At 41.5% G+C, this 19,464-nt stretch overlaps 1 protein-coding gene across 1 annotated transcript in view; it reads left to right on the forward strand.

The window, feature by feature from the left end:
• The window catches only part of tmem145 (transmembrane protein 145), a 45,428-nt gene that overhangs the window by 6,838 nt on the left and 19,126 nt on the right, over nucleotides 1–19,464 (forward strand). The window contains exons 2-5 of the mRNA XM_004550919.5: nucleotides 6,884–6,958; nucleotides 7,406–7,483; nucleotides 15,404–15,490; nucleotides 16,136–16,237. Coding sequence (XP_004550976.1) covers nucleotides 6,884–6,958; nucleotides 7,406–7,483; nucleotides 15,404–15,490; nucleotides 16,136–16,237 — 342 coding nt within the window. The remainder of the gene's footprint in view (nucleotides 1–6,883; nucleotides 6,959–7,405; nucleotides 7,484–15,403; nucleotides 15,491–16,135; nucleotides 16,238–19,464) is intronic.

Consider the following 19,464-nt stretch of genomic DNA (forward strand, 5'->3'; position numbering starts at 1 on the left):
GAAGCTGCAGAGCAGAACAAGGACTGCCATCAGTACCTGGGGTTCAAGACAGTGGAATTTGAGTCTGTTCAGGGGTCTTGGACATTAGTGTGCACCCACTGCAGTCTAATTATGTGGCAAACACTGAAGTCTTTTAAGTCTATTAAGCATTTAATGGCAGTATGCATGACCAGTAGATACTGGGTCACTCATTGATGGTTTAGTTGATGCAATGCTTAAATTTGAGATGAGAAATTTTCAGTAGGATCTTGATAACTGGAAATTCATCAACTCTGTTTTTATTCTCGAGTCTTTTAGATTCATTTTTTTGTCACTTCATTAATCAGTAATTCACTTATTTGAACTTGATCCAGAAATTAGTGTGTGAAATTCCTGACTGTCCTCTTCAGTGTGAGAAGCTTATAGAGTTGGCAAGTAAGTTGAACTTAAATCCGCATTGAACCTCATTGTTTGGACTTGTATTCTACTCCCGGGTACCTGTGCAGGAAATTGAAGGACAAGTACACAGCAAAAACACAAAACAAGGATTGTGTGTTGCTTAATGTTTCTATGGCAGCTGCAAATGAAGGTATGCTGTGGTTGCTATGGCACTAATGGGGGAGGAGAGAGGTTTGTGTGTGCATTAAGTGATCTTTATCGAAGGGTAGGCATGTGTCACGTTGGCCATGGCATGCTGTAAAGTGTGTGATGGATGCATTCGAGCAATTCTGTGTGTGTTCGTGTAACAAAAGGGTCTTTCACAGTCCTGGCCTGTGGTGAGTTAAATTACACCCCCCACTATCTCAATAACCCAACTGGACCACCCCTCTCTCCTCTCTCCAGGGATTCATCTCTGGGTCAGTGTTTTCCTCTCCTGCCCTGGTTGTCATGGTTACTGCCTTAAGCGTCACCCAGGACGACGCACGGAGGTGGACTTGAGTCCCGGGCTTCACTGACTTTTGGAGTTTGCCATGAATTATAACCCAGAGGCTCCAGGGGCTGAAGCTGGCTGGCAGTAGCTGAAATATGGCTGCAGTTTTGTTTTGCTGTGATATATGGAGGCGGCGGCGCTAGCCATGCTACGCTGCTCTGGATGCACTTTATTTCTCAGCACAGAAATCACCGTGCTTGTTTATGTAGGGAGAAGGCAGGGCAGAGGTAATTACAGTATAATGGTGCATGGGGAGTTTTCTTGGTTGGTTGGAGATCAAGAGTTCATAACAACTAACCTCAAGGCTTGTTTTAATAAGAAAGAGGCAAACTGCGGTCTTTGGAGAGGTTGAAACGTGCAACAGGATGATACGCACACTGTGCAAGAAAATGTGCTCATGTTTTGGATCAGTGTGTTTTTAACATTTGAGGAGCACAATTGATTTTAAGGATAGTAAATATTAAGCACAACTCTGAGATCAGCGTGAAGTTTGGACACACTAACCGACTCGTATAGGTGCTGGTACTGCACAATAATAAAATATTTTATCCACATTTCAGGGGCTATATCTGATTTTCTGCGCAGCATGTTATAGTTTAAATGAGCTTTTACCAGTGAAGCTAAATTAGTTAATTCAGTTATCATCTTATATGTTATATGCATGTGCCTGTTCCATTGTCATAGCCTCAATAGTAATCAGCAATCTTAGGTTAGTAAATAACTTAAAAGCCTCATATGTGGCCACACCAAGTCAAGCTGAACCAAAATTTCGAGTACAGAATAGAGTAAAATAGCCTCTACGTCCTCTGATTTGTTGTCAGATAATATTGTCAAAGAAAAGCACTTTTGATAGACCATATGCAGCATATGGACGCAGCATGATACCTGCAATTTTTTAGTAGTGTTTCTACTTCAGTAGCATTTACCTACTCTGTATTGTCTTATCAGTGAATTTTGTACAATTCGGCGAACTGTCTTGCTGACTTGGAATCGGCTAATATTAGCCAGCTTCTGTTGACAGATTACACACTCGGGCTGAGACCTGTTCACAGACCAGTGAAAGCAAAAGATAGATAGCTTCTGCTGTTAAGTCACAGCTTTTTTTTCTCTTTTGTTTAGGTGGTGGACATCTGCACTGGTGGTTAGTTGCAATTGCTTTACGTGCGAGTGATTTATTTATATTTTTTCCCCTCACGGGATTTACTATCCTTCTCGCTTTCAATCAAACATTCATTGTGTCACGCTGTCATGATTTCCACCATCTGGCAGCTGCACGAAGGGACTGGAGTTCCTTTTGACAGTTTAAAGATGTATTTTTAGGAGAAATGAATGTGTACAAACCACTGATACAGTAGACTAATGATTAATTCATACCTTTTGTGCAGTTGCATCTTGCAATAATAATGAATAGTTGTAAAAAGGTTGGTAGGGCTTCTTGACTGAAATTTTTGTTTGGTAAAAGCCAAATAAAATGAGTTTTCAAGTTTATCATCAGTTCAAGTCTTAATTAGGAAATCAGAACAAATTGTAATTTTATAGCAAAATTCTTGAATGGTTACATTTTTTTAGAACAAATTAAAGTGCAGATTTCTTCATTGTAACTTACTGTAAACCTTTAGTGCAGCTTTTAGGATGTGATGATCAGCATGTGCTTATGTGCGTATTGGTATCTCATGATAAAGTTTTGTGGGAGTTTGCGAAAGGCTTTTGGAGCCTCGTTTCTTCGACATATGTGACAGTGTATTTCTTTTATATGTTTCTTGTCAATTAAATAGACCAGCAGCATCTCTCCTTAGGTGACAACCTCAGAGAATATCTGGGATTGTGACATTTATAATGCAACACCTGCTGTCAAGGTTACCATATGCATCTTATATAGCTTGTAGAACCACTTTTAACAGGAATATTTTAAAGCAACCATTTTCTGTATGACTTGATAAGTCTCCCATCATTGTTGAGGAATTATGGCTCACTCTTCTTTATAAGGTTGTTTATTGAGTTCATTGATTTTTGGGCATTTGTTTATGCACAGCTCTCTTAAGGTCCCCCTCATCATGAAAATCTGAACTTTGTCTAGAAAACACCTTTTTAATTATTTTGTTTTTCAGCAGATTTGCTGCTGTGTTTGGGGCCAATGTCCTCTTGCATGACCTAATTGTGGTCAAGCTCCAGCTTGGCTCTAGAATACTTAAGCACACAGAAGAGTTCATGTTTAACTCAATGACTGCAAGGAACCCAGGGTCTGTGGCTGCACAGTAAGCTCATACATAACCTCTCCACCATTGTGCTTGACAGTTGGTGTGAGGTGCAATATGAGCAAACATCTCCACTTTGGTCTCATCTCACCAAAGACATTGTTCCATAAGTCTCATGCTTTGTTCAGATGCAACTTCACACACTTAAGCTGTGCTGCAAGGTACTTTTTTAGAGAGAAGATGACTTCTGCAGGCAAAACAGGCCATTCTTGTTCAGTCTTCTGAGGCCTGTAGAATCTGAGATGTAGAACTTGGGTTTTTTGCAGTTTCCTTAAGCATTGCATCGTCTGATCTTTGGGTGGGTTTGCTGGGACATCCACTCCTGGGAAGAATGATGTTTTCCACTAATGAATCATCATTCTCACTGTAGGTGGAATTCAGATTGTTTGGAAATGACCTTATAACGCTTCTTAGATTTATGTGCGGCAACAATTACTTCTTTAAGACTGCTGATGACTTTCCTCTTTAGCATTTTGTTAACACACGCTTGAATACTCCAGACCAAAACATCTGCATTTATAGAGGTGGTCACACTTACTGATGATCAGTTAATTAAGTGCATTTGATTAGCAGCGCCTGGCTGCTCCTTGTAAATTGCAGCATGTAAATTGTTCTAATCTTTAAGATAACAGTCTTGCTTCATTTGACGTCATCTGTGGATCAGCATTAAAGCTTTTTCGTATTGTTTTTTTTGTCACAAATACAACAGAAGCTAAACTGGAAATTGTTTTAGTGCTGGAAGTAAATACTGTAATTGTAGGTAAGTACAGCTCAGTGCTTGTAACAAAAATGTGTTGTATTGTATGTAGTTTGATTTCAAAAATGAAAATTGTAAAAAGAAAATGAGGAGCTGCTTTTGGCTGCTCATTATTTCTCATGGGGTTACTCTGTTAGATGGATCTGTATGTTTGATTTCCCATTTTTATACTGGATGCTTTTCCTGATTCAAGCCTCCTCTTTATCTGGACTCGGGATAGGGGTTAAGTCTCCTGCTGGTCTCGAGCCAGGGGTCCTAGTGTGCAAGTTGAATTTGTTAACTGCTACGTATAAATCAAAATTCACAATGTTTCTTGCCTCAATGATTTATTTATTTACATTTCAAATGCATTGTTTAAACAGCTTTGTATTGTGTAAGTATCAAAATTAATCTAATACCAGCAGTGTGCAAACCTTTAAAAATGACATCCAGCACTAGATGTAAGCCAGAAATACTTTGACTTTGTCAGAAACGCCCAGCCTGTACCCCAAATTTAATCAGCTACTTTTGTAAACTGCAGAGGCCATTGTCTGTCATTTTGCTAGCCAAGCACTTAAGATATTGTTAATCACAGGCGACACCCTAGTGACTGTGAGGCTTTTACCACAAACCTGCAGTATTTCAAATATAAATCCAGCCTCAGTCTTTCCCCTAATGCCATTTGTACAAATGAGACTTCTACCATTTGGTGTATTAATTTTACAAGATTAGCTGTTACAACTTCTTAAGGATTTGATGTCTCATTTTAGTTTTAAAGCAGTTCATTCATTCTGGCTGCCTCAGTAGGGCCTACTCGCACTGGGCAGTCATCCAGACGGAGAAGCGTGTGTAAACAACATATAAGTGATGTGGTGTTAGTGCTGTGTTCAGCACTATGATCCATATCTACAGTGTGTGTCTACCTACAGCTGTATAGAACAATTTATAGAGAGATCACCAGTGACTGATCCACCATCCTCACGCTGCTGCAAGTACCTTATGTAAGCTCAGTGAAGTACACCATCAGCACTGTTATCTGGTCTCATGCTGCTAAGTTTATGGATGAATAATATTAAGAAGAAATACTTTTTTCTTCCTCTCCACCTCTTTCTTATTAATGTGCTCAGCAGCCCCCTAATGCCCTTTCTGCTTACCCTTTCTAGAAGTTTATGCTCTTGGCACTAGCTCTTTCATTTATACTTTTCTTTTTGTTCTTATTCTGTCAACTTCTTGGTTTTTCACTGCTTTTCTGCTTTCTTTTTTTTCTTTTAATGCTTCTTAACTCTTCCCTGCTGTTATAACTCGCTTTCCCGGTGTTTGCTCTTACTTGTCTTTATAGCTCCATTTATGTCCTCACCATCTCTTATTTTCTTTCTTCTCTTCCCTCCGGCTCCCCTTCCTTTTATATCTTTAACTTCCATATGTCTCCTTCCCCGCAGTCTCTCTGTTCTTTAGCCGAGCTGGTGCTGTAGCTTTCAGGCAAGTTAATGTCTGGCTGCTGGTTGGTCTGTTTACTGATATATCCAAGTAATTATTGGATAAGCTTTTAAATACATTTTGGATGCAATATCAGCATTACCCAGAGAATGTACGCAATTAAAAGTTTTTTGTTTTTTAACTTGTGCAACATCTAAATGTCTAATCTATTCTCCAACTTTACCTAAAGAAAAAACTCAACCATTGGAGTTGACTTTATCAGTCCTTGTGGAGGAATTTTGTGGGTTGTGGGGATTCATTTATGCACATCTCTCTAAGGTCATGCCACAGCAGTTTTATGCAGTTTAGGTCTGGACTTTAACTGGGTCATTGCAACACCTTGATTCTTTTCTTTCTCAGACATCCTGCTGTGGATTTGTTGCTGTGCTTGGGCTCATTGTCCTATTTCATAACCCACTTTCAGCCAAATTTTAGCTATCAGACAGATGGCCTGACATTTGACTCTAGAATACTTTGGTATTTCATGGATGACTCAGTGACTGCAAGATGCCCAGGTCCTGTGGCTGCACAGTAAGCCCAAATCATCACCTCCACCACTGTGTTTGACAGTTAGTATGAGGTGTTTGTGCTGATATGCTGTGGCGCTGTGCATCTCCACTTTAGTCTCTGCATTTTTTTTTCTTTTTAGAGAGAAAAGGCTTTTTCCTCACCTTTTTGAATTTTCATAACTTGCTTTAGATTAATCTAATGAACAAGTAAGAATTTTAATTTATCTAATACTTTTGAAATAAGCCTTAGTATTTAGTGCTAATTAGCTTATAGCTGGCATATAAAGATAATATGATGGGGACCATAATTTGCTAGACAAGCTCCATGTTGTATTGTGAAACAGTTGAAACTACTGATTGAATTTATGAACTCCATGGAAAAATGTTAACTGAGGTCATAGCTCAAAATGTTTCTCTGACAAGTTTAAGGCACTTCCACAGGCTTCAATCTTTAGACCTGGAAGCCTCCAAAATGGCCTCATCACTGCAGCCAACACTTTTCTAAGGTGCAGCTTTTATTTTGAAAGCAAACGGTCTCCTTTTCTGGTTTGTGTTACACTTATCAAACTTTCTTCACTGCTGCGATTGTAGTTGGACAGTTCTTATGGATGAGGTTGCGTGCTCCATGCAAACTACGAATGAGGTTTTTACCAACCGGTTGGGGAAAACACATTTATTTCCTCACAAACGTTGGTTGCCAGATGGTTGCAGACTGGTGTCTTGGCCCATGTGTGTGACTTGAGGCTTATTAACTTGATCCTATAGTGTCACAAATCCAAAATAGTGGACAATCTAAGATTGCATGGTTAGTGGTCTTTTAACTACAAAACTTCAATACAGTCTGATATTGACAGCAGCGTGAGGCAAATGCTTAGAGAACTGCTGTGATGGCTGAAAAAATGAATAGTAACATGCTGGTAAAAGTTTCATTTTACCTTGATTATATCAATTTTTTAATTTATTTTACATTTTAGCTTCTTTCTTTTCTTGATTACAGGACTGGGTTTTCCTTACACGCTTCTGCTTTCTTACCGAGTTTGGGCGGTTGGATTTCCGATTTCGCTACCCAAAGGTAGGATGCCTCATGTTAAGTTTAATGTGTGTCTGTTACACATTACTTTTGCGTTCATCATCTGCTCTGTCTTCACAATTTTTTTTAATTGTTTAGTGTTTTCCTCTCGGCTAATTCTGTCTTTTTTCTCACCTAATAAAAACTGATACCACTGCTCTTTTCCTTCTCTCCTCCTTCCTCTGGCTGTTCCTGCTCTATCTGCTTCATCCCTTTTGTTAATGCCCTAAAAAAAAGAAAAAGGAGGAGTCCTTTTTTCCCTTTAGAGTGTTTTGTACATCCACTCCATCCTTTCTTTCCCTTGCGTTGCTTTACTGCTTTTGCCCGCAGACTTTGGAAACAATTTTGTCAAATAAATCTCATATTGTCTCACTGCCTCCTCTCTGATATCCACAAACCAGCGCAATCTCTTTCTCATTCTCCTTTTCTCTCTCTGTCTCCTCTTTGCAGTCTCGTTGCTGTCAGAACATATTGCTCTACTTTGATGACAGTTCTCAGTGGCCAGCTGTGTACAAGAGGCCTGAAAAGGTGAGACATCGACACCCTCAGCATCATGTCCCTGACAAGCTATTATCAAAGGAAAGTGCTGCTCCATTTGCTTATTCACATGTCATCGCTGGTGCTAATTTTCACATTTAAACCTTTGGATCACACGTTTCTCGCTCTGCTCCGAATAAAGAAAAGTTGTCCTTAAAAGCTAACAGTCTGGGGGGAAAAGGAGGGTTTTTTTTTTTTTTTTAGGTTTTTTTTACTATCTTTTTACTATTTACTATCAGGCAATTGTGTATTATTGATGATACTTGCAGTGATCAAGTATGGTACAATCCAAAGTTGTGAACACAAAGCAAGACACTAGGGAGCCCCGTGTGAACCGAAATGACAGAATAAGCTTCCTTCATATAAATGTCTACTTTCTAAAAGTAATACGGTAACACAAAATTAAAGGCTGGTTCAAGAACATTTTTTGTTGTTCCCATGCTTTTCCCTAACATATTGGATTACAGTGCATACTCATGAGCTTAATTTGATCACATTTATATCAGTTTTGGTGAGCAACATAACCTTGTCTTTATACGAGGAAACTGATCAAAGGCTCGGGCTCTATCTTTAAATGGTCTGTAAATCCTTTGCACTGACTGAATAGACTTTTAGCTTCAAATACCCTCAAAGCAAACAGCCTGCACTTCATTAGTGTATTAATGCAGTTTGTTTAATCCAATATACTTGAGAGAAAAGGCAAAACAATAGAACAATTTATGTATGTGCACATATCAACCCACATTTAGTAAAACTCATATATAAAAAAAAAAAAAACACCCAGCACGCCCCTGCGGGCGGTTTATCCTTCAAGCTCGGGTCCTCTACCAGAGGCCTGGGAGCTTGAGGGTCCTGCGCAGTATCTTAGCTGTTCCCAGGACTGCGCTCTTCTGGACAGAGATCTCCGATGTTGTTCCTGGGATCTGCTGGAGCCACTCGCCTAGCTTGGGAGTCACCGCACCTAGTGCTCCGATTACCACGGGGACCACCGTTACCTTCACCCTCCACATCCTCTCGAGCTCTTCTCTGAGCCCTTGGTATTTCTCCAGCTTCTCGTGTTCCTTCTTCCTGATATTGCTGTCATTCGGAACCGCTACATCGATCACTACGGCCATCTTCTGTTTGTCTACCACCACTATGTCCGGTTGGTTAGCCACCACCATTTTGTCCGTCTGTATCTGGAAGTCCCACAGGATCTTAGCTCGGTCATTCTCCACCACCCTTGGGGGCATCTCCCATTTTGACCTCGGGACTTCCAGGTTATACTCGGCACAGATGTTCCTGTACACTATGCCGGCCACTTGGTTATGGCGTTCCATGTATGCCTTGCCTGCTAGCATCTTGCACCCTGCTGTTATGTGCTGGATTGTCTCTGGGGCATCTTTACACAGCCTGCACCTGGGGTCTTGCCTGGTGTGATAGACCCCAGCCTCTATGGATCTTGTGCTCAGAGCTTGTTCTTGTGCTGCCATGATTAGTGCCTCTGTGCTGTCTTTCAGTCCAGCTTTGTCCAGCCACTGGTAGGATTTCTGGATATCAGCCACCTCCTCTATCTGCCGGTGGTACATACCGTGCAGGGGCCTGTCCTTCCATGATGGTTCCTCGTCTCCCTCCTCTTTCTTGGGTTTCTGCTGCCTGAGGTATTCACTGAGCACTCGGTCAGTTGGGGCCATCTTCCTAATGTATTCTTGGATGTTCGTTGTCTCATCCTGGACTGTGGTGCTGACACTCACCAGTCCCCGGCCCCCTTCCTTCCGCTTAGCGTACAGCCTCAGGGTGCTGGATTTGGGGTGAAACCCTCCATGCATGGTAAGGAGCTTTCTTGTCTTTATGTCAGTGGCTTCTATCTCCTCCTTTGGCCAGCCTATTACCCCAGCAGGGTACCTGATCACGGGCAGGGCGTACGTGTTGATGGCCCGGATCTTGTTCTTACCATTCAGCTGACTCCTCAGGACTTGCCTGACCCTCTGCAGGTACTTGGTGGTTGCAGCTTTTCTAGCGGCCTCTTCATGGTTCCCATTCGCCTGTGGGATCCCCAAGTACTTGTAACTGTCCTCTATGTCTGCAATGTTGCCTTCTGGTAGTTCAATCCCCTCAGTTCTGACTACCTTCCCTCTCTTTGTTACCATCCGACTACACTTCTCCAGTCCGAACGACATTCCAATGTCATTGCTGTATAGCCTGGTAGTGTGGATCAGTGAATCGATGTCTCGTTCACTCTTGGCATACAGCTTGATGTCATCCATGTACAGGAGGTGGCTGACAACTGCTCCGTTCTGTAGTCGGTATCCGTAGCCAGTCTTGTTAATGATCTCACTGAGGGGGTTCAGGCCTATGCAGAACAGCAGTGGGGACAGAGCATCTCCTTGGTAGATCCCGCACTTGATGGTGACTTGTGCTATGGGCTTGAAGTTGGCCTCTAGTGTTGTACGCCACATCCCCATTGAGTTCCTGATGAAGGCTCTTAGGGTCCCATTGATCTTGTACAATTCTAGGCATTCCAGTATCCAGCTGTGGGGCATTGAGTCATAGGCCTTCTTGTAATCAATCCAGGCAGTGCACAGGTTGGTCAGTCTGGTCTTGCAGTCTCGGCTGATTGTTCTGTCTACCAGTAGCTGGTGTTTTGCGCCTCTGGTATTCTTGCCAATTCCTTTCTGTGTTCCGCTCATGTATTGACCCATGTGCCTGTTCATCTTAGCCGATATGATGCCTGACAGGAGCTTCCATGTAGTACTGAGGCAGGTTATTGGTCGGTAGTTGGAGGGGACCGGTCCCTTCTTGGGGTCCTTGGGGATCAGGACCGTCCGGCCTTCAGTTAGCCATTCCGGGTGTCTCTCGTTAACTAGCAGCTGGTTCATTTGTGCTGCCAGACGCTCGTGGAGTGCAGTCAGCTTCTTCAGCCAGTAGGCGTGAACCATGTCGGGCCCTGGTGCTGTCCAACTCTTCATACTGGAGACCCTTTCTTGGATATCTGCCATTGTGATGGTTACTGGACCCTGTTCAGGGAGGTCGCTGTGGTCAGCCCTCAGATCCTCTAGCCACTGAGCATTGCCGTTATGGGTTGCATCCTTCTCCCATATGCTCTTCCAGTATTGCTCCGTCTCCAGCCTTGGTGGTGCTGTTCTCTTATTGTTCCCTTGCCACTGAGAGTACACCTTTGCTGGTTCTGTGGAGAACAGCTGGTTTATTCTCCTGCCTTCTATCTCTCTGGTGTACCTCCTCAAGCGGCTGGCCAAGGCTGTGAGTCTTTGCTTGGCAGTTTCCAAGGCCTCAGGTATGGACAGCTTGCTGTATTTCTTAGGCACCTTATTTGTCGCACCTTTCTGCAACTCCGTTAGTTGGCTAACCTCCCTCCGTGCTACTTTGATCTTGCCCTCTAGCCTCCTTCTCCATGGAGGGTACTGCCCCTTGTCGCTGTTCAACTTGTAGCCAAGCATCTCACTGATCACTGTTGCCGTATTGTAGATCAGCTTGTTAGTGTCGGTAATCGTGGTTGTAGGTATTGCCCGTAGTGCTGCATTAACATCATCTAGCAGACCTTCTGAGGGAACTTCACGTAATCTTGGTAACCGGCTACGCGGGATCCAGGTTTCAAGCTTGGCCATGATCCTATTTTTCAGGTCAGTTCCTCTCGCACTCAACGATCCTTCTCCTATCGCACTTGGGGCTATGTACCCAATCTCGGGTGGGGGTGATGATATCTCCCCCCTGACCTGGCGTCCTGACTCCTCCTTGCCGTAGCATTTGTGTTGTACCTCGTCAATCTCTAGCTGTGAGAGCAGTCCCTTCTTTCGAATGTTGGAACACTGAGCTACTAGTTGTTTCGCCTATATCTGGAGCTGGATAGCGTAGTGGTTAGACTACACGCCTTTGGAACAGAGGATCGCAAGTTCGATTCCTGCCTGGGGCGTCTGTATCCAGTAAGGGTCCTAAGGCTAGACCCCCTATGCTAAGCAAGCCTACCGCAGACATGAGCGAGACAGATAAATATGAAGGCATGCCGGCTCGGACGTCGCCCGGATCAACAAGGTCCGCGTCAGGTGTTGAGGAACCAGGGCACCCTGACGAAAAGTGGGCTACTGGAACAAGAAGGCATCGGTGGGCAAGAGACGAAAACAGGGCGTTGTTGGAATGCTACTATGCAAGTAACCCCGGCGGAAGGGGCTACATGAATAGGATGAGGGACCTATGGATATATATATATATATATATATATATATATATAGAGATATATAGAGATATATATATATATATATATATATATATATATATAGAGATATATAGAGATATATATATATATATATATATAACTAAACATTGCACAAAAATCTGGAGGGAATAGGGAACTTTTAAATATTTTGGTTCGTGTTAAACAGAAATACTCTATTTATTGAAATGCAGCGTTTTGCACTGTTTTCCAACTGAGATCTGGGGAAACATTTCCAAAAAGAGGATGGAGCTGGCATGTCACAGAGAACCCAGTAATGAGATGTGTTGGTGTGTGTGTAAGGAGGGTGTAAGGAGGGTGGAAAGGATCTGGTCAGAACAGTATGCTGTGCAGTGATGTTCTGATGCTGATGTGGAAATGAAAAACAGAATTACATTCAGGATGATAAATTCTTCATTCCTGCACGTAATGAAGTCTCAAAAAGAACTTTTCCTTGTCATGTTCAGTTCTTGTAATTTAAACACAGAGTCTTGATGTTAAACTAGGGCTGTGCGATATGCCCAAAATCTCATATCCTGATATAAGAATTCTATCGTCCGATAACGATATAAATCACAAAAATGGAACATTTTCTGTAAATTCTGTGAATCTCGGGCAGCTCGTCTTGCGGGAAGTGTTTCCAGCTGCGTGTCATGTAGCTGATACAAACGATACATTTTTAGACATAAGTTGTAAAGGCCGCCGTTTCTTTGTGAGTATTTATTACACAGCGTGCTGCGGGGAAAAGCCTGTTCTAACGTTTGAGTCTAAGGTTTATTTTTTAGCACCTGGCGGCTCTTTTTTAATTCTCATCCGTGAAAAGTCTCAACAGGATCTTGAGCTTTATTGTGAAAGGTTTATGTGGAACATAAACAAGCGGACCCGCGATGGTGACACCGTCGCTGTTGCTAACGACAACGCATAAAAACAGGCGTTTGTCCGTCTTTAGTGTGGTTATATAAAATATAAGAGAAAGAGAGAAGTTTAAGAAATTAATATAGCCACTACAGTGACCAGAGGTGTGGACTCGAGTCACATGACTTGGACTCGAGTCAGACTCGAGTCATTAATTTTATGACTTTAGACTTGACTTGAAAAAATGTTCTAAGACTTGTGACTTGACTTGGACTTTTACACCAATGACTTGGGACTTGAATTGGACTTGAACCGGTTTACTTGAAAAGACTTGATATTTTACCCCAAATATAAAATTTAACTTGCATATTATATAGAGATTGAAAATGTGACGTCATTCACGGGTAGAACCGCAAAGGATTCTGGGAACTCGTGGCAAGCGGTACTAGCGCACGCAGGCTTTCAATTGAAATCAGTCACACAGCGATAAAAAGAAACACAAAAATGTCAAGAAGCTGTTGTATTATTAACTGCAATAGCCGGTCGCATGACAGCCACGGGAAGCCGACGGGTAAAGAGATCGGTTGTTATCGGATTACGTCGTTGAAGAGAAATTGTTCGAGCCATGTTTCCGAAGTAACAAAGACGCGACGGGTGGCCTGGATTGCAGCCATTCAAAGATCAAATATAACGTCCCAGAACCCTCCAGCTCACAGGTTAGTCTGCTCCAAGCATTTACACGAAGGTCAGTGTTTTTTAGTAGTTAATACCTCATTTTCATAACATAATTGGTGATATAGGTTACAAGCAAGTCTGGCGCTGAACAGAAATTGTCGCGCTATGCTCCTTTGTTTATTGTGCATAAATAGTGAATTGTCCTGACACAATATTGCGTTTCGCTTCTGTTATTATGGTACATTGACAAAAACATATACTTTTATTCACAGGATAAAACAGGTTTTTTGTATCACTAATTGCCCAGTACGATTACAGCATACAATATTATTGTCACTGCTACATTTCTGTGATGGGTACCAGAAATTATTTCCACTACTAATTAATTACCGTTGAGCTCAAAGGTCCTATTAATAAACGGTTAACGAATGTGTATTTATGACGACAATTTGTGAGACTGGTAAACTTATGATACGTACGATGGTCTTTCGTTCTACACGGTGCATTTCAAGGTCCTGCACCCATCCGTCGGTAAACTGTACCTGGGCTTGTTGCAGTGACCTGAAGTTACTAAACTTCATGAGTGTGTGCACTCACTCCAAGAACCGTATGATTATAAATATGCATATAAATATGCTAAGATGAGATAGCTGACTTCATCTAACTAGCAAATGTTTTCCAGGCTACGTTGGTGATTCAGTTTTTTTTAATATGTATGATATTTTTGTCATGCGATTTCAAAGCTGGTCCTACAACCGCATCCAAGAATAACATGCAGCTTATCTCAGAACTGTCGGTGAAAATTATTCTTGGAGCTAGGTTTAATTGAGCTGCATTTTAAAGAGGTGCAATTTCACAATTTGTGTATATTTTCTAAGTTCACTATTTTGTCATGTGTTGAGAAAAACACAGATTAAAAAATTACATGGTCTAATATTTACATTTAGCATAACTGCAACATTATTTTTTCGTTTTTTTTTTTAAAGACTCGAAAGGACTTGAAATTCAAAGTTTCAGACTTGTGACTTGACTCGGACTTTTACACCAGTGACTTGAGACTCGACTCTGACTTGCCTGACATTACTTGAGACTTGACTTGAGACTTGAGGATAAAGACTTGAGACTTACTTGAGACTTGCAAAACAATGACTTGGTCCCACCTCTGACAGTGACCATCAAAACGATGAAAAAAATATTGTCGTAAACAGTTTATTTTGCGACACCACGAAACAAACGATAGCGTAAAATGAAACGATAGACGTTTTTATCGTCATCTGATATATATCGTTATATCGAACAGCCCTATATTAAACTGTTTTTTTAATGATCCTATTAAATGCTGCTGTAATTTTCTTCGTAAGTTAAGCTGTGTGACGAGAGTGAAGGTATATCTACTGTAGGAAATGTGTTTGTCGCTTTGATGATGAAAAGTGGTCAGTTTAAAGTACTTTTTGACCTTTGATTTACCCTCTGTCAGTATATAATTTTACATCTGTCTTCTGTAAAAGCCTTGTGGTCCAGCAGCATGTGTGGAAATTAACCTTCTGTTTTTTTTATAAGTTTCTAGTGTTTTTTAAACCAGGGCGAATTTCAGAGTTGGAAATGTAACAGTTATTTAGGTTATGAAGTGTTTTGCGGCATATTGGAAAAATCCGTGCTAAAATGGTTTAGAACAGCCAAAAAAAAAAAAAAAATGACCCAAATACAGTGCATTTCTTGGCTGGTGCACTAAAGTAATTTGGTTGGTGGTGTATTCTTCTTCTCCCTGACATCTTGTGACACACAGACATCATGTTGAGATATTTTCAGTGCACTTACAAACAGCACATCATTTCTCAGCTTTCAGTCAGTTTCTCGTGTCAGATTCTCTAAATCAAACACTGCGGCTCTTATACGTCACACAGCTTTTAACATTAATGTCAAACAGTCAGACAGGGAACAGAAATCCACTGCAGAAGAGTCAGAAAACATCAGTTTTATTTGCAGCATTCAAACAGATCAGAAGCACGTTTTCAATCAGATTTCAACTAAAATCACCATGAATTCTGTGCACGGAGAAATATCTCTCTGGGAGCCCAACAACTGTGGGTACATCTTGTCCTGAGGTTTACTGAAAAGCACTTCGTGGAGGCTTTAAAAACTTGTTTTGATATTTCTGTGTCCGCTGATGTCAGAACTGCTACCAGAAGGAAGCCGTGCTGAGGCCTGAAAACAACCAGGTCATCAACCTCACCACACGCTACACCTGGTCAGGCTGTGTGGTAAGAGCATCACACAAACACAGATTTATATATACACGCACAGTTGCACTCTACAGCATCTTGTCCCTAAGTGAGAAACAAAGCAAATCTTTGGAAATCCAGTGCAGGGATGCTTTTCTGTATTTGAAGTTGACCACTGAGCTTGCTGTCTTGAACAGCATGTGTGTCCTTTGGAGAGTATGATGTTTTCTCCTTTTATCATCCGACAGTTGAGCATATTTTTTTCGTTCCTATTGTATACTCTTCTGTAAAGTAAGAGAGCAAATCAGTAAACCGAGAGGGAGTGAGAGCTAAAGGCGAGTAATGTGTTTGCATAACGTTTTACTTATTTACATTTTTCCTCTGGTAATGATGCATCTCAATCAAACAGAAAGGTTCCCAAAGATCTTTCTTCACACTTTTTTTTTTTTTTAACCAAGCAACACAAAGTGGTGTATTACTTTAGAATGTGTGACTAACAGCATGACTCTGTTGTTGTTGCGGTTACTGGATCTTGTTGCCACATTTCAGGCTACGCTGGGGTGTGAAATATGTTTGTATCTTGATATTTCAGGCTCCAAAATCTACTATGACAGCTCAGTGTCTCTGTGAGGCAAAATGTGCTGCATTTCTGGATAATAATACGTGCATTTTTTCCCCTCCCAGGTGGAAGGGGATGGAAACGAGGAGGTCCTGAGCTGCGTGGGTGGCCGCAGCTTCCGCTCAGTGAGGGAGCGATGGTGGTATATCGCTCTCAGCAAGTGCGGGGTAAGCACTGACCTCTGACCCTCCGCAGCCTTCCCTGACCCTGCTGCCCTGGTTTTCTTTAGAAAGAGCAGGTTCACCACCAGACAATGCCGTGATGACGCAACATCTTTTTAAATGGAAAAACACAGAGAGAGCTCACAAACCCACTCCTGTGGTCACTGTGTGATTCTGTTTGTATTCTAAGACAAACGCGCGTCATTACTGCCATCACCCTCCACGTCATCGTCTGCTCTAGCCCCCCCTCTAGACACTGAGGAAGCAGGGAGTTATATTCTTGTCTTAGATACCAATAAATTGATTTAAATGCTTTTTTTTTTTTTTTTGCGCATTCCGGCAGAAAGCTCATACATTTCTGGTGCAAACAGCTGAATCAGATATTAAAATAGGAAAGCTCAGGCAAAAATACATCCAGCACACCCCGAGGAGGGCTCTGTGAAATATTGGATATTTTAAGGCTACTTTTTTGTGCTGCTTCCCAATAAATTTTAAATCAACGTGAGCATAATTTCTGTCCCAGTGTATGCTTACCCATTTGGGCATTTTGCACCAGGCTAGACTTTAAATAGTGGAAGTAAAAATATCTAAATAGGGGAAAAAAGAATTATAATCCAGTGATTTAGAGTACTTATTCAAGCTCCTAACCCAGTTAGACAGATACTCTTACAAACATTTAGAAACTGGTCTTCAGATAAGGATTATGCCACATGTTACGTTAAAGATTTGTGTGTAAAATGCCACACAGACACCCCTAAATTCATCTCCTCAGATGTTACAACCGATCCTTTATCTGTGTATCTGTCTCTGGATTTCCGCCTGACACTCTGAAGTGTCTTATCTCTCCCTTCATACTGCTACACTTTCTGCATCAAAGCACAGAGACTCTGAGTATGCAGCCGTCTGCTTCAACTGAGTTAAACATGCCTTGTGAGGCCTCCGCTGTAGCTGACTGGCTCGCTTTGGGGACATTGATGCATTGTGTTGCTTTATAATGGGATTGGTGTTGTGGTAATGGTGTGCCGGGAGAAAATGACCAAAGTGCTAGCTGTGGTGTGTTGTTTGTTGATACGAGTCTAGGCTGGGGCACCCTGTCCAAAAATTGTGAGCCTGGCTGATGATAGCTCAGTGATGATACCGTATATCCTCCTTCAGTCAAGGACAAATCCCAGTGATAGCTGTGTTTTTTGTTGTTGTTGTTTCTTTCTTTCTTTTTATTTTTTAGAATGCAGGTAAGAGAAAGTGTTAAATATCTGCTGAAGGTGTACCCCAGCATGCCTGCCTATCAATGGCACACTCACCTGTACGCGAGCATGTCATGCTCCGATTCTGTGTGTAATTGTGTGTGAGCATTCCTGGCCTTGTATTTTTTGGGGGAGGGGTACGTAGGGTTGTTTTTGTGCTGCCACTTGAGAGCCCTAGCTGAAGAGGGATATGATTAGAATGGATGCTTCCTGGAGAGTATGGTTTAGTGTCACGCCAGCATCCGCTGAAAGACACGCTGCCTAATGCTGTTGGACTTGAGAATAAAGGCTCGCCTCCACTCCTGGGGAAATATGCATGCTACGTCCCGCAGCCAATTTCCACCCCTCGTCTCTCACGGCTTGCGTTCTCGCTTCCGTTTTGCTTCCACACCTCTTCATCTTTCTTACCTCTGTCGCTCACAATCTTTAGCTGTGTCTCTCTTTCAACTCTGTCACCAAGCTGTGACGCGCTCCACGCCATTTCATATCTATTTACTCCTGCATCTCCTGTTCCTCTCTGTCAGCCTGTGCCTAATTGTGTTTCTCCTCTCCATCTTGCAATCTCACTGGTCTCATTTCTTTTTTTGCCTCTCGCTCATTTAATGCATTTTCCCCAGCACCCTCACTTTTATCTGCTACTCCCTGTTTCCCACTTTGTTCCTGTTTCTCTCTTATCCGGCTCTTTTTTTGTTTCGTGTACTTCCATCTCACTCTTTACCTGTGGAAGTGGGTCTAAATCCAAATCAGCTCCTAAGTCCTTAAAACAAGAGGACGTCTGTTCTCAATTCCCTTGCCAGCATAAACTAGTAAAATGTGAGGCTAGTCTTTATTTAACATTTCCAAGCAATTTCACTTGATTAATTATAGCAGGAAACCTCAAGGCTGCAAATAATTATTATTTCATCAGGGGAGGAAAAAAAAAAAAGACATTAATAAATAAACTTGAAGTCATCCCAGAATTTCACATGATGATTCATAACATCAAAACTTTTACAAAGCTTTACAAAAAAAATCGTTGTTATTATACTGTTGTCATTAGACTGTTTTGAAAAGTTGGTATATTAATAAAACTTGTCATGTAACTAATTGGGTACCATCAATAGAAAGTGAAGAGAAAACAGAGCAAATGCAGAATAATTACTTGCATTTGTACGAGCAACTGTTGTCGGAGCATTATTGTGTACTTTCAAACACAAGTGAAGATGTAGAAGGCTTTGAATTGCTGTAATCAACTTTTTCTTTATTATTCCAAGCAGAACTACTGCTAATGAAGCAAAATTACTTCAGCAGGGAACCAAGAAAGAACTGAAATTAGCTTGGCTGTAAAGAGGCAGGGGTTAAAGAAACGGCCAGAACTTTGCAGCTGTCAGCTTGGCCGAGCGACAAATCACAGCTACTGTATTTTGTCCAGGTTCTCCTGTTCTAGACGGGGAGCCAGTTTGAACATGAAACATTGCGCTTGTTCAGTGTAATAAATAACAACAACAAAAAAATAACAGGATTAGCTGACAGTGTTATGAGTCTTCTGGGAGATATATTTACCCATATAAAAAAAAATCAGACTTTGTGATTTGTAGAATGTAGTAGTAGTTCTGGTGTGAACACAGAGTGCAACAGTTAAAACTGTGATTCTAGTAACATGTTCCTACAGTACACAGTGTATGCACCATCTGTGTGTGAGCTGCAACTAACATTTACCTGAACGATTAGGTGCTAATTACTTTTTTCATCAACTATCAGCTCACGGTCATCACAATTCCTGAAAGTGCAAGGTGATGCCAACACCTAAATATAAATTACATTATGTTATTTTACATTGTATAGATTAAAAAATATGTGGACAGGATCCCTCGCTGAAGAAACCTAACAAAAAATCTCGTCTGCTATTTTACCCATCTGTCACCTTCTTCTTCACTGCAATTTAAAAATTTCATTCATATGATAAATCGCCACCACAAAGGGTCATGGAGCAGTGACTCTGGCAGGGAA

This window comes from Maylandia zebra, linkage group LG11 (assembly GCF_041146795.1).
Source record: "Maylandia zebra isolate NMK-2024a linkage group LG11, Mzebra_GT3a, whole genome shotgun sequence".
In the NCBI taxonomy this organism is placed as follows: domain Eukaryota; kingdom Metazoa; phylum Chordata; class Actinopteri; order Cichliformes; family Cichlidae; genus Maylandia; species Maylandia zebra.